Source organism: Sarcophilus harrisii, chromosome 2 (genome assembly GCF_902635505.1).
Source record: "Sarcophilus harrisii chromosome 2, mSarHar1.11, whole genome shotgun sequence".
NCBI lineage: Eukaryota > Metazoa > Chordata > Mammalia > Dasyuromorphia > Dasyuridae > Sarcophilus > Sarcophilus harrisii.
In genome coordinates this window covers 87,487,442-87,502,115 of record NC_045427.1, presented here as the reverse complement: position 1 = coordinate 87,502,115, position 14,674 = coordinate 87,487,442, and the positions used below count along the sequence as shown (strand labels likewise).

At 52.1% G+C, this 14,674-nt stretch overlaps 1 protein-coding gene across 7 annotated transcripts in view; it reads right to left on the bottom strand.

Annotated features, from left to right (window-relative positions):
* The window catches only part of TTC7A (tetratricopeptide repeat domain 7A), a 169,749-nt gene that overhangs the window by 93,717 nt on the left and 61,358 nt on the right, over positions 1 to 14,674 (bottom strand). For all 7 annotated transcript variants that reach the window (XM_031950439.1, XM_031950434.1, XM_031950438.1 and 4 more), the window contains exons 6-9: positions 13,970 to 14,048; positions 13,016 to 13,173; positions 12,312 to 12,375; positions 962 to 1,099 (exon numbers count right to left, since the gene is read on the bottom strand). In XM_031950439.1, the coding sequence (XP_031806299.1) occupies positions 962 to 1,099; positions 12,312 to 12,375; positions 13,016 to 13,173; positions 13,970 to 14,048 (439 nt within the window). The remainder of the gene's footprint in view (positions 1 to 961; positions 1,100 to 12,311; positions 12,376 to 13,015; positions 13,174 to 13,969; positions 14,049 to 14,674) is intronic.

The following is a 14,674-nucleotide window of genomic DNA, read 5'->3' as shown; positions in this document are numbered from 1 at the left end:
GAGCGGGGCCTCTCGGGACTCCCTGCCTCCTCTGTAAAAGGAGGGGGGCTCCACCTCTTTCCCTCTAACTCTATGCGGATGTCAGCACAAACTGAGGGCTTGTTTGGCTCCCTCCTGGAGACCCCCCCTCAGGGGCTTGATGAGCAGACACTGCTTGGTCAAGCACCCTCCTCCAGTCTCAGTTCCCTCATCTTGTAAAACCGCACCACTAGCTCTCCTACAGCTCACAAGGCTACTGTGCTGATCAGACATGAAGCGTGCTTCTGAGAGCTTAAAAGTGTCATAAACGAGGAGTTCATATTAGCCATCGTCTCTGTCACCATCATTCCTTCTCCTTTCTTCTTCCTCTTCATAAAGAAATAAGCTAAAAACACCATGAGCCACTCTAGGGGACAGAAGAAGGGAAACTTTCAGGCAAAATCTGGCAGCCCCAGGCATGGGATTAGGTGAGGCTGGGGGTCGAGACCCAGCCCCTGCCTGCCCCAAGACCCAAAGGGGCAGCACCTCCGGGCCGGGCCAGGGCTGGGAGCCCCGGTTGCAGCGGCACCAGGAGCCCAGCAGGACCAAAGTGCTGGGGAGAGGTTCAAGGCCCAAGAGAGGAATCCCTTACCCTCACCCACGCCCCTCCCATCTCCTACCCCTGGGGCTGTGCTGATGGTCACCAGGAAGAATAAATAAGGGCATGGAAACAGCTGGGTGCAGGCTGCCCCCCTGCTGGAGACCCGGAGCTTGGTATGGGGCCCGGCACCCAGCAGGCACTTAATAAATGCTCGTGACTCGGGTTACCCGTACCCAGCTGTGGCCTCTGGGGGACGGCCCTGGAGAGTCTGAGGAGGAAGGCAAGGGCACATTCTGCCCTCCTGATGCATCGAGGGCCACTGCCTGTCCTGGCTGCACCCACCCCCGAAACATGGGGGGCCGGCCCCGAGAGGAAGGGGAAGAGGCCGGCCAGCTCCCGTACCTCAGAGAGCATCACATACTGCCCCCTTCTGCCCAGCGTGATGCTCAGGAGGTCGTAGACTGTGGAGGCATCCTGGAGGCTGATCACTCGGTCCTCCTTCTGTTCCGGGGAACGGCTCAGAACCACTTCCCGGGTGGCCTGCGGGGGAAGAGATTCAGGGAGAAGGTCAGGCCGGCCCCAGACACCCACAGCGCCTTCCTCCCTGGCACCCCGCCCGGTCAGGCCTCCTTGGGTCATCTGCCCACCGTCGCAGGGACATGGGCACTGGGCACCAGGCTCCCACTCAGACCCAGAAGCCTGCTTTGCATTCAAGCCCCTAAATTTCAGCCGACTCCTACAAACATTGAGTCTTAATTAACAAAGAAAAGTTTTGGGTAGGGAAGGGTCAATTCTGCTTCCTATGTCACAGACGGAGGCAATGAAAGGTAACTCAGAGAACCCTCATCCTAGGCACAGCCCTGCCCTCGTCTCTACAGCCTGGGAGTACAGCGGGCACAGTCTTGGACTTGCCACCAGAAACAACTGACTTCAAATCCAGTCTTAAACCCTTACTGGATAACCCAGCTGAGTCATTGCCTCTCTGCCTCAGTTTCCTCATCTGTAAAATGGGGTTCTCTACAGCTCCCCTTCCAGTGTGGTTGTGAGGACCAAGCCAGATAACATGGAGAGAGCTTAGCAAACCTTGAAGCACCATGTAAATGCCAACTGCCATAATTAGCTTTTATTACATAAGGCTTTATAGATGCCAGCTGACACCTCGCAAGCACTCGGAGATGCAGGAAGCACCACCGAGGAAACTGCAGCAGAGAGGGGAAACTCCGAGGCCTCGTGGCCAGGCCTCTGTCCCACATCCCAGTCATGGCCTCAGCTCAGGAGAATGGCCTCCCCAGAGGGCCTCTCCCTTTTGCTCCCTCCCTATGCCTGCAGACCCCCTTTCCTCTACTCCTCCCCTTCTGCTCTGCCCACGTTGTGGGGCCCTCCCCAGGGCAGTCTCTCTTCCAGCAAGGGACTTTGTCATCTGCACTCAACCACTGACTCCTTCCTCCCTTCGCTCTCTGCCCTCATGCTCATAACTTGGTTTCCCGTCGCAAGTCTGTACATTTTCCAGATGGGTACTGAGGAAAAGGAGGGAGGGAGGAGGACCCTAATTCTGACTTGAGGAAGGACATCAAAGCAACCTTTCCCCGCAGTCTCTCCCTTGCCAGTTCTGGGCTAAATAAGGTTTACTTCCTTTCAGTCAGTCATGGCTCAAGCATCACCTTCTACATGAAACCTTCTCTGAACTCAGGGCAACGAACTGTCAGGGCAATGGCCTATCCTGCACTTATTTTCCATGTATTTATTCTGCGTTTACTTAGTTATGTACAAGTGGTCTCCCCAGAGAGAAGAGAACCTCCTTCCAAGTAGGGCTGTTTCATTCTTTAGACCTCTCTATCCCCAGAGCCTGGCATAGTTAAGTAAGGGCTTAATACTCTTCAATTAATTTTAAGATTTTGATGTCCCCAGGGCAACAGACTACGTCCTTAACAGTTGGCCAGATGTTGAAAGGGGAGGTTGAAGGAGGCTGACCTCCCCAAGCTGGCCCAGCTGGACAACACCTCTTGGGGCAACATATCTTGGCAGATCTCCCCAAATCCAAAGTCCTACACACCATCCTGTTAACAACTATAACCATGTGAGACTAAAAACGGAAACAGATGTACAAACTGAACATCTGAACCCAAGTCTTGACTTTGCTTCTTGTTAACTGTACAAAAATAAATGTCACTTTTCAGACTCAGTTTGCCTGCCTGTAAAACGGGAATAATAATTTTGTCGCAGGCCAAACTGGCAGAGTTGAGATGCATAAAGAATAAGTACAGGGTCCGCTAAGAAAAAGGGCCTCAGGGTCAGCCATTCTTTCTTTAAACCAACTGAAAATTCTGGGATTGGAGTCAGGGTCCTTGGGCAAGGAGATCCTGGGGGTTGGGGGGGGCGGGGATCACATTGACTCCAATCACCATAAGAGAGAAGACAGAAGAAGGACCCAAAGAAATGCCTGGTGCCCCAACTACCATTCTTCCCATAGTATGTCCTTCATGTGGGGAAGGTGGGGGGGAGGACAGGGCCAAATGATGAACTCTGGTCCTAAATCCCCGCCCCACACACACCCACAGATGACTACTAGCCCCCTACTCCCCTCCTCACCTCACCCTCATCCAATCCCTGATCAAGTGCTACTCTGTATCTAGAGAGGGAGGTGCCTTACAGACCCGAAAGAATGGATCCCTTCTGGGGGAATTTCTCCGAGGGAGATATTTTGGGGTGGGGGAGCTATGTGGTCCCTTGGAATCACACTAAGTAAGCAGATATCTATTCTCTCTAGAGCGGTTGGCCCAGTTTACTCAGAGGTAAATGGGACATGGGGCCTGCTGGCATCCAGACCAATTCCAGGGCAAATTACTCCAAGACCCAGGAAAAAATGGGGGGCTCACTAGGGCCTCCAAAGGGTAAGAGGGTGGAGAAGAAATGCCAGTTATAATCTCGTTACCAGCAAAATCCACCCCCACATGGACCATGGAGGGAATGGTGATGAAGAGCTCCACAGCAGTGTTTCCGGAGCTCAAAAGTGATCTCAGAGCTCCCTCTGGGCCCCTGTGCTGCACCAGCATCTCCGGCTCGCCAGTCTCCCGCCCAGGGCCTACACATGGGATATGTACCAAAGGGCAGCCTGCCTGCCCCAAATAGGGCCTGAGCCCAGGACTTGGGGACCTGGCGAATCCGAAGGGACGTGGGAAACAGTTCCTGGGCTCCCCATCTGCCAGCCCAACTTCCCTGACTGGATGGGGGGGAGGGAAACGAAGGTTAGAGCGACCCGCATCCTGCACAAGCTCCTCATTTCCGGCCTCAGCCGGACCTTGCAAGCCTGTGAAGCAGCTGCTGTCAGGGGCTTCCAGCATTCTGCCTGGCCACAGGGTCACCGAGTTCTGGAGGCAGAGCTGGAGACTAGACCTTCCTGCTCTTGGGGCTGAGCACCATCCACTTTCTGTCCCACTTTCTCCAGCCCCTGGCCTTAGGACACTCTTCTTCCTGGGAAGATGGGAATCCAAGGACTAGCAATAAAGACAGATGTGGAGGAGGGGGATGGATGGGCCCAGAGAGCCCCAAGGGCAGATCCCAGTTTTGCAAAGTGCTTTCTGAGCCCTCCATGGGGCTGCTCTCAGCACGGGCCAGGGGCCACAGCCCTGAGGACTAAGAGCGCCTTCTTCAATGGAAGTGAATCCCACAGCAGCTCTAAGGTGGACAGGAAGGCTGCTTTGGCTCTGGGGCCCACTCAAGGCTCCCGGATGAGAAGGGCCCGGTGGTGTGTAAGGAATAATGCCTCGTCTTGCAGCCCTGGCCAGGCACACGCCAGTGGCCGCCAAACTCCAGATGGCCAGCTCCTGAGAGTGACCCCGGCAACAATTCTGGCACTTATTAAAAGAACATTCAGGACAGAGTGCTCTTGCCATAGGGCCAATGGAAGGAGAGCCAGCCTCCCTGTGGCTGAGGCCTGGGAAAAGCTGACCGTGGGGCACAGACTCCAACCCATCAGCAACTAGCATCAGAGGCTGCCAGGGAAGAGAAGGCTCCCGAAGTCAGAGACTGGGCCCCCACAACCACCAAAGCAGCATCAGGAAAAAGCAGGTCCTGAGGAGGCGGGTGGGGGTTCCTGAGGGGGGGCTGCGGCGGCTGGCACCTGTGAGGCAAGGCTGGCCACAAGGAGGCTGTGCTGTGGCCAACACAGGAAGAGCAGCTCGTTGAGAATCAGTTGCCATGGTTTTGGGCAGGGTGGCTGGGCTGGGCTACGGTTGCCAGGCTGCAGCTCCCTCGCTAGCTGTTGTCAGCAGGATTGGGGGAAGGGAAGGGTGTGCACTGTGGGAGGGAGGGGGTGGTGGGTAATGGAAGAAACCCACAGGCCCACCTGTCACAGCTCACAGGGCAGGCCAAGGCAGCGGAAGGTGGTGCAGAGATTGGGGCAAAGAAAGAGTTAAAAGAAGCAGTTCAGAAAAAGAAGCCGATGGGCTGGGTCTGAGCACACTCCTCTGTACCTAAAGCTCAGCTACTCTGAATGGCGACTACTCCCAGAGATCTCTGGCTGCTGGAAGGGAGGGTGGGGATGTAAGCTCCCCCACTTCTCCTGTCTGTAGTCCCGGGCCAGCCCTGAGCTTGGTGCCTTGGCTTTGGCCCGATCCCATGTCTTCCCCTCTCCCCCGCCCTCCCCTTCCCAATGCCTTTTCAGGACCTCGATCCCGAAACCCAGTCCCTCTAAGTCTGACAAGCCATAGCTTTGCTAGGCCCATCCCTGTGTCCAGACTGCTGGGGGCGGGGCCCTACCTGCTTTATCAACTTCACCCCTTTTTCATTTCACTGGACTCTTGAAACCCTACCCCATTTAGGAAGCTTTCCTTGACTCGTGGAAAGGCCTCTAGGACCTCTTCCACTCCAAGGGCCCTCCTGCAGCACGGCAACATGAGCTCTCGGGCCCTTGGGGGTGGGGGAAGCCACATGCTGAAGGAACAAGCAGGGACTTCCTCAAGACTGCCTCCCTCCTTGGTATGAACAGTGTCCTCAACACCACCTCCTGCGCTCCCCAGCTTCTCCTAAGAGTTGATCCAGAAGCAGCCAGATGCAGCATTAGCTAGAGCCTGGCCCTGGAGTTGGGAGGAGCTGAATTCAAATCCAGCCTCAGGCAATAGTTCTGGGCTGTGTGACCCTGGGCACACCCTGTAACCCAGCTACGTGGTTCCCTTCCTGGAGCTTCAGGGCGGCCCTGTGATCTCTATATCTCAGCACTGTTTCTTCTGTTCAGTGCCTGCCTTACTCCAAGCAGGAAGCGTCTGGACTTTTGTCCCTGAATCCTGAGTTGCAGACTCTCTGGAACCCACCTGGGCCAGGACTTAGCGAAGGCTTACCAACCCACAGACTTCTGCAGACAATCTCACTGGGCTCTCTGAAGACCAGCTCTCCAGGGCCCCCTATTCTTGCACAATTGAGGAGGTCTTTGACACAGCAAGCGTCACTAGCCTCACTTTAGAAATGGGCAAATGCAGGCCCAGGGAAGACCCACGTGCGAGGCCTTTCCCCGAGGTCCTGGACTGAGCTGAGACCCACACTGGGTTCATGGCAGGCTCCTGCTGGTGAAGAACAGAGGGGTGCTGATGCCCCGGGGGGCACTAGCTGGGCAGGGGCCCGTGCACAAGCCACAGACACACCTGGAGAAATGCCCCAATCAGAGCCAAGGCCAAGGCTTTCACAGGGTGGTCACGGAGCCATGCTGCAGGTGTCTCACAGATACACCCCGGAACAGCAGGCCGACCAACCATGGGAGGCACAGCTAAGCAAGCCCCAAGCCACCTCCTCGCCTTCCTCTGAGCAGTTATCTAAGCAAACTGGGGATGTTTCGCTTGGGGAGGAGAAGGCCCCCCGGGGGCCTGTGATGGCTGTCTTCTCTGCGGTCTGGGAACGAAGACCACCCAAGTCCCATGGTGCAAAGCGGACAGGTCAGACTCGGAGTTCTGAAGGGGCTCCCTGTCGGAGAGGAGAGGAGCAGCTGGGCTGTGGGAGGAGAGGCTCCTTCGGGCCTGGGCGGCCTGTGACCACACAGGTTCCCTTGTCATGCTGAGACTCTGTACTTTGCCCACTGAAGCAACAGGAGGAAAAGAGCCTCCCGGAGTCATCACGGAGGCGCTAGCTACTTCATGAGATCTTCCCCCTTCCTGAAGGACATCCTAATATTTGGCTTCTCCTTCTCCCCAGCAGACAAAATTACCACTGGCTCCAGAGCAGCCCTTATATATAGCTAAGAAATAACACGTTACATCTCCTGTCTACTGGGATGACGGACACACCAGCCCACGTTGGCCCCCAGAACTGCTCGCGCCCCATACTTCACTCCTGTTTCATAAGGCTCAACCCATTCTGCTGCTTGGCAAGAAGGGCCTCGAGTTTCCAAGAGGGAACTTGAAGTCTCCCTTGAACCAGATTTCCAAAAGTCTCCCTTGAACCAGATTTCCTTCCCTTTGGAGCAGAACCCTTCTCCTTACTTCAAAGGCCAAAGAAGGAATCTCTGGGGATGTCAAGAGTCAGACTATCATCTCATTGATAGAACAAAATAATCTTTTCCAGAGGACTCTAAACCATTTGAAGACCAGAGATGTTCTTGATGCTTGAGGGATGTAGTAAAGCTGACATTTTCAGGGAAAAACTAAGTTAGATTCTCAGTAGGCAGCCAAACATATACTCTAGGGAGATGAGCTTTACTTAAGGCAACTGGTATGTTCTTGAAAAGATTCAGAAAAATCCAAATTCTGCCAATTGAATTAAAATTTAAATGAATCTGGAAGTTGCAGTTTTTTTAAAAAATTCCTGCAATGAGTCCCCCTTTTGTAAACTGAAGAATTCTTTTGCAAAGTACATTAATTCATCCTTCCTCCTTTCTTTACCCCTATATTTCCAGACACACAATGATCACGCTAATTTATCTGCTTGGAAAGTACTGCTTTTTTACATATAAAAAATTTTTTTAAAGCAAGGTCCACTTGGAAACCACTTGTGCCAGTATGAGTTAGTGCACTGCTTGGCAACTTCATGATTTTCACAGGGCAAAGACCTAACCTACCCACTATAAAGTAACCATTTATGCTAGCAGTCATGACCACATAATACACACAGCTAACATTTATCTACACAGCTTCTTGTACTGAGGATAGATAGCAAATACTTTTTATCCTCTGGCACCATGAAGTACAGAACAGATTTTACAGTGAAAAAGTGAGGCAAAGAATAGAAAAAAAGGAAAATAGGGAGGACCAAGGTAGTTCTAAATTTTAGAACTGCATCTAATGATGCTGCATCAATCACCACTTGGTGATCATCAATAGGTCTTCCCCCTTCCCCATTGTTGACTCTCCCCCCAACTCTATATGCTATCAAGGACAGAATAAAAACAGACAAAAACCAAAATGCTGGAATGAACTGAGCTGCTTTACTGGGCCCCAGATGGAATCAACCCCTAACCATTCACTGTTTATAGAACTGTTAACCAAAAGATGTTTGGTTTTATATTCACTACCTAGTAAATAGGGCCCCAAAAATGCCCTGGCCCACAGAGTTCCTAAAACTACCCAGACAGAATATTCAACCACTAATCATTTGAGAAGTGTGTGGGCAATGCACTGCACAGTGCTAGACCATTGGGGAGCTACCTTGAATGCCATTCAGTCCCTAACCTTGAGGCAATGACAATCTGGTAGGGGATGTTAGAACAAAAATTAAAAATACAGAGTATAATACAAAAAGCACACAAGAAAGAGGCTTAAAAAGTGCTTCAAGTTAAGATGAAAGGGACATAACTTCCAGTTCAGGACACCTGAGAAGGAAGGAGCTGAGTCACAGAGAAGTATTGAAGAGTATGTGAGAAGTAATTGGAAAGCACATTTGAGCATTAAAGGATGGGGCGAATGGAAGGCATTTCACATGGAAGGCACAGCACAAGCAAAATCACAAAGAAAGAAACATGAAGGACTTGTTTGGGGATTGATGAGTACAGAATTAATGAGGGAAAGGAGTGTGAATAATAAAAACAGCAGCACACACTGATGTAGCATTTTCTATGTGCCTAGCACTCTGCTTAAGCCTTACAGTTATTTTTTTCCTTTGATCCTTCACAACCCAGGGAGGGATGTATTATTACTATCCTCATTTTACAGATGAACAAACTGAGGCAAACAGAGCTTAAGTGACCTGAGCAGGGTCACACAACTGCCTGCAGTCAGATTTGAACTGTTTTCCTGACTGCATGTTAGAAGCACTTTCGTAACTGCCAGGTAGACCCATAATTAGAAGTGACTTTTACAAAGCACTTTGAGACCCACAAATCCCATTTTAAAGAGCGACATAGCGTCCGAGACAGGATCTGAGTGCCAGCCTCCCGACTCCCAGTGCCACATGGCTGCCAAGAGCCTCAGGGCCCCTGCCCTCAGCACTGTGTCAGTAACCTGACTTTATGGCCCTGGGAGAGGCACAAAGCACTTTTCTTGCCACCACTTTGGGAAGGAAGCAGAGAACACTGATCCAGATTCTACCCAGGAGGACTCTGAGCTCAGAAGCGACCTCAGGCCAACACAGTGAGCCCCTTTGGCCCAGGCACTGTGCTGAGTGCTAGGAATGTGCTGAGCGTCCCACTTAACGGGGGAGACAACGTGCATCACTTGCCAAGAGTCGTGCAGAACTCGCACCCAGGTCTGGGCTGTTCAGGGGCTTAAGGAGGCCCAGAGGGCCAGCCTGAGCTCTCTCAGAGCTCCCCAGCTGCCCTGCCAAGCCCCTGACCTCCCGGCACAGGGCTCTCTCCAAGAGCGCCACTGTGACTCCAATCGCCCCGCTGCCACGTAGGGCCTGGGGGTCTCCTCCCCTGTGGGCAGCATGACTCAGTGTTAAGAGCTCAAGGCTTGAAGTCTGTCTATGGAGAGGATCTTGTGCCGCAGGGTAGTCCCGGGCTGAAGGACGGGCAGAGAAGCCCACACCACTGCAGGAAAGACGCTGTCGTTGAATGCAGGAGGGATGAAGGGATTCAAGTTCTCAGCCCTGTTCCCCCTTCCAGCTCTGCTCTTGGGATTGTCCTGTCCTTACCAGGTAACCTTAGGCTCGAGTTCTCTGGGTCTCAGCCTCCTCATCTGCAAAATGGGGGGAGGTTGAGTGACCTCTAAATTCCTTATGCCCAGCCAAAGCTTCACACATCTGCCAAGGGTCAGCCTCATCTGCTCCTGGGCATTCTAGTCCAGGCCAGCAAAGCCCCCCAATGGAGCTTGGAAAAGCCCCGGCGGCACCCTGGCAAGGAAAGGGACTCTTGCTCCTTTCAGGTGGGTTCTGCCCTAATGGTTGCGCCATGCAGCTTTCCTCCTACTTCAGATACCATAGAAAGTTCAGCAGCCCTGGCACAGATGGTGCCCATCGAAGCCCACAAAACCTCTGCCAGCATCAAGACCAGGTAAGGACATCTGGGACTCTGGGTCCCAACAAGGGCCAGGAGAGCCTGGGTTGCTGGGAACCAACGTGCCCACAGGCCCTCACTGTGACCTTAGCACCAAGGAGGATGGATTGGGAAAAAATGAGCAGCACTGTAAGAGAAGCTGGAAGGCTGTCACCTTGTTCTTGCTCTTGGGGCTATGGGAGGCTGGGGGCGAGGTGTTAAGTCCATTTTCTTTCCAATCCCAACAGCCATCTAAGGCTCTATAGGTCACATTTCTAAATAATTTGAGAGTCTCCTATGCAGGCTTGGGTGTGGGTCCCAGTAAGGGGCCATTGCAAAATGGCCTAAGTGGACAGAAGGGTCTCTTCCTGTGCTTGACCAAGTCCTTGCCTTTGCATTCCTCTTGATTCTCCAGGACAGCCCTACCTGCCATCCACCTCACCTGCTGTCAACAAACATTTCCCAACTTTTGCTGCCTAGCAATTATTTACATTACTGCAAAATGGGGGGAGGAAGTGGACAAAAGGAAATTTTTCTTTGGGATCTGAAAAGGTAGTGGTTCATTGAAAGCATTGCTTCTGGCTTAGACCTCAAATCAGCCAAATGCTTAAGGCATATAAGCGAGTGTGACCTGAATGACTATCTAGATTAAACCCTGGGTCCTTGGGGTGCAGAGAAGCAGCAAGCAATGGAACATCATGCACAATAAACAAGCCCACCACCTCCAGTCTCCTGTCCTGCAGCGCATCATGCTAGGCAGCGAGTTGTAGGCAGGATTAGGATTCCGTCTATGGCTAGAGAACAAGTCTACAGTTAAGGCTGGGAAGTAAATGAGCCAATGGCTGGAAATCTTCTCCAAAACTAGAATTCAATAAGTAGAAATAGCCAGTGACCATCCTGGGGCTGAGGCTTGTTACCAATTGAGTCATGCTTCAAGAAAGAGGATTTTGACTTCTCATCCCTGAAAATATTTATGTCAGAGCTGGTTCACCACTTGTCAGGAAAGTTTAAGGGTCGATTTCCAGTTCTGAGATGCTATGATTTTATGGCTAGGCTCAGAGGTCAATCTAGGGGTGGGATCAGTGAACAGCTTTCTCTGGGGAGCTTATTAGCCTTTAGAGAGCTCAAATCTGGGGCTGTGGCTCTAAATCACTGAGCTAACCAGACACAGATGTTCTTACAATAAATAACCCATTCACCCACTTCATGAGGCTACGATTTTGCAAACCTTCCTGGACAAAGGTTGTTTTGGTTTGCATTCACATCTTACTCTTTTTACTGAGATGTGAGGATGCTAAATAGTCTACGTCAATCTGGGGCAAGAGGGGTACTTGAACTTGCACCCAACTTGGTAAGGGACTTTGAATGAACAATAGTGTGCGTGTCTGTGTTGCTTTACCACAACACCGCATTTCCCTCCTACCATCTCCTTGCTGGAAGATCTCCAAGTTGTGGTCAGTAAACTAGGAAAGCCGCCCAGTATCAGATCTGGGCAAACAACAGTCCATCCTCACAGCTTCTGTGGATCTGAGACCATAAATGGTGTGTGTGGGAGCTTTGGAAGATTTGTTCTGGAGCAGAAAGGAGGGTGAAATTCCCTTGTCAAACTCTACTAATTCAACCTGCTGCCAAATTAATTTTCCTTAAACACCATTTTTATATTCTGTTCAAAAACTTTTACTGGCTCCCCACGACTGACAGCATAACCTCCAGGCAGGCCCTCCAAGTCCTCTCCTAATGTCCCATTTTCAGCCAGACTGCCCCCCCCCCCCCCCCCCAACACATGGGTGCTTCCCTCTTCCACAACTCTAGTCCTGAAACACCCTTTACATTTTCTTGATTACTAGCCAAGGCCAATCCCTGTTTCAAAGCTCAGCTTAAACCTCACTTCCATGAAGCCTTTGGAGACCACTCTAGCCCATAATTATTGCATTCTACTTGGTACTGTAGCCAGCTTCTCGTGGATACACAATTTCTCTCCCCAGCTAGATTATAAACTCCTCGAGGGCAGGGAGATTTATTAATCTTATATTCTTTTTAATCCCCCAAAGGCACGCAGTTCAGGATGGGATAGAAAATCAAGGCTCTGATTGATATTAATCCATGGCAAAATAATGGGAAGCACACAAGGAAGGAATGGAAGAAGCCATCTTCAACCTTCTTCCCTCTTCTTTTCATGGAGTCCCCTCCCTCAGCTCATGCCCAAGTCCCAGGCTTCAGAGACCTGGGGTGGAGAGGAGGGATAGGGGCAAGCCTTCTACCCCAGAACCTGGCTTCAGCCTGGAGCAGAGCCTGTCCTGCTGTCCCAAATGCCCTAGCTGACATGCAGCAGGCAAGGGCCCACCAACCCCGAGGGCTTACCATGGACTCACTGATGAGAAGAACCAGCAGAGCCTCCTCGATGTTGTCATTTGGGCAGTAGAGACTGAAAGACACAAACCCAAGCCCCTATTCAGACTCCCTCCCTCAGTCCCAGACTGCCTGATCACAGAAAATGGGGTCAGCCTGGGACCCATCTCTGTCTCTGTCATAGCAGTCCCTGGAAACATGAAGCAGCTCTTGCATGATTCATAAGCTACCAGATACCCCCTTCTAGACAGCAGCACTCCTGGGCTCTTTTACATGCCCCCGATGACCAACTCCCAGACCCTTCCCATGGAGAGAAAATCTTTAGGTCTGAGACCACAATTGTCAAACGAGGGGGAAACACCCCTTCCTGAGCCTGCGAGGACAGCCAGGGGTGGGGAATGATGGCCTACAACTCTGTGGCCTGTGCTAGGAGAGCAGGGTCACACGATCAGGGAAATAGTAGAAAGGCACTGGTCACCAGCTGGCTGAGAAAGCGTCATAAGTGCCCGCCCCTCCCAGCTACAGACAGTGCTCGGCTTACACCAGGCCAAGCGCCCGGCGGAGAGATTTTAAGGGGTGCAGGGCTGGGAAGAGGGTCCTTTGTGAGCTGGCACTTGTACTTTGACCAGGGATGACCCATGGGGTTTATCACTGAGCCAGTGGGAGCTTGCTTAACTTTGGGGGGAAGGGGAGAGCAGAACAAAGCCAGGGCTTACTTGTCTCCAGTGTAGAGGTCAGGCTTCCTAAGAGGCTGGGTGATGAAGGAGTTCTGCTCCTTGCCCATAAACTCAGGCAGAGGATGCGACAGGGGCCCCCAGTAGCAGTCCTCGCTCAGAGAGTGGAGGAGTATTCCGGCCAGCTGCTTTGCGGCGGTCTGACAGAGAGAAAAGACCGACCCTTTGTCCACACTCGCTCCCCTCCAGCATAGCCTTGCAAAGCCTTCTCCTGTCCACCTGGGCAGTCCATCCCAGCACTCTGCAAGGCTCCCTTCCCTCAGAGCCCATCTCCTCATGGATCCCTCCTGGAGGCTCTAGTCCCTACCCAGGACCATCCCCATGTCCCACGAGCATTTCCAGTCTGCAACTGCACATCGAGGGATGCGCTCCCCACAAAACAAGCTCCTTAGAGGATGCCACGTGGGCATTCTCAGCCAGGCCCTCATCCTGGGGAGAACAGGGGCCCCCAGCTGGGAAGGTCCCATGCAGCTCTGCCCCAAGCCACTGAGGCCAGGGCTGGCCTGCCTCAGCCATGGGACAGGAAGGCAGCCAACACAGCTCCACAGAGCTAGAGGCGCCCCCGGGGCAGGGGAGGAGAGTGCTCCACAACAGCCGTGGCCACATCGGGGCACACACATGGGCGCTCTGTCTCTGTCTTCCCTCCCAGTGTCTCTGTCTCTCCTCCCTCTCTATCTCTGTCCTCCCTCTCTGTCTCTCTCCTCCCTCCTCTCTGTGTGTCTCTCTGTCCTCCCTCTCTCTCTGTCTCTCTCCTCCCTCCTGTGTCTCTCTCCCCCCTCTATCTGTCTCTCCTCCCTCTGTCTCTGTGTCTCTGTCTCTCCCTCCTCTCTCTCTGTCTGTCTCTCCTCTCTATCTCTGTCCTCCCTCTCCGTTTCTCTCCTCCCCCCCGGTGTCTGTCTCTTTCTTCCCCTTCCCTCCACAGAATTTCCTTTTTACCACTTTTAAGTTCTGGGTTGCTCTAGTCTCCACAATCCGCAGGACTTCCCGCAGCTCGCTCATGCCCTTCACGATGTTCCTGGTGGAAGAGAAGGGACATCAATAGCCAGCCTTACCTTAAACCAGGCTTCTTCCTCACACCCAAGAAAACTCCATGAGTAAAGAGCTCACTTGCTTGAGCTCCATTTGAAAACAGGATGGAGAATAGTTGTTAAAAAGGAAAAGGAGATGGTCAAGAGTCCTATGACTTTCAATAACTAGATAAATGATAGCAAACTTTCCACAAAGACCCAAGGTTTACCTAAAAAAGGCAACCAAGACTGCTAGGTTTTTGTTTTTGTTTTTCTCAAAAAGACAGAGACTAGGGACACAAAGATCCAGGCTTCCCAGGAGGGGGGTTACTTTAATTAGCATCTACCTTACTGAACTCTTGTGGGAATCAAAGGAGATAATATGCACAAAGTGCTCGGCAAAAGCACCATATCAATGTTTTTATTACAAATAACAGCAGAGTCTAGATGTTAATGTAGCAAGTCCATCTACAGACAGAAGTCTCAGAGTGCCAAAGGTCTGGCTAATGCATAGACAAGGACGAGCCAAGCAGCCCCCCGTGCCAGGAATCCCTTGAACAATGCCTGGGATAAGGATTCTGGCCTTGGAATTAGGGAGAAATCAGTTCAAACCCTTTCTATGACGTTGTCTGGC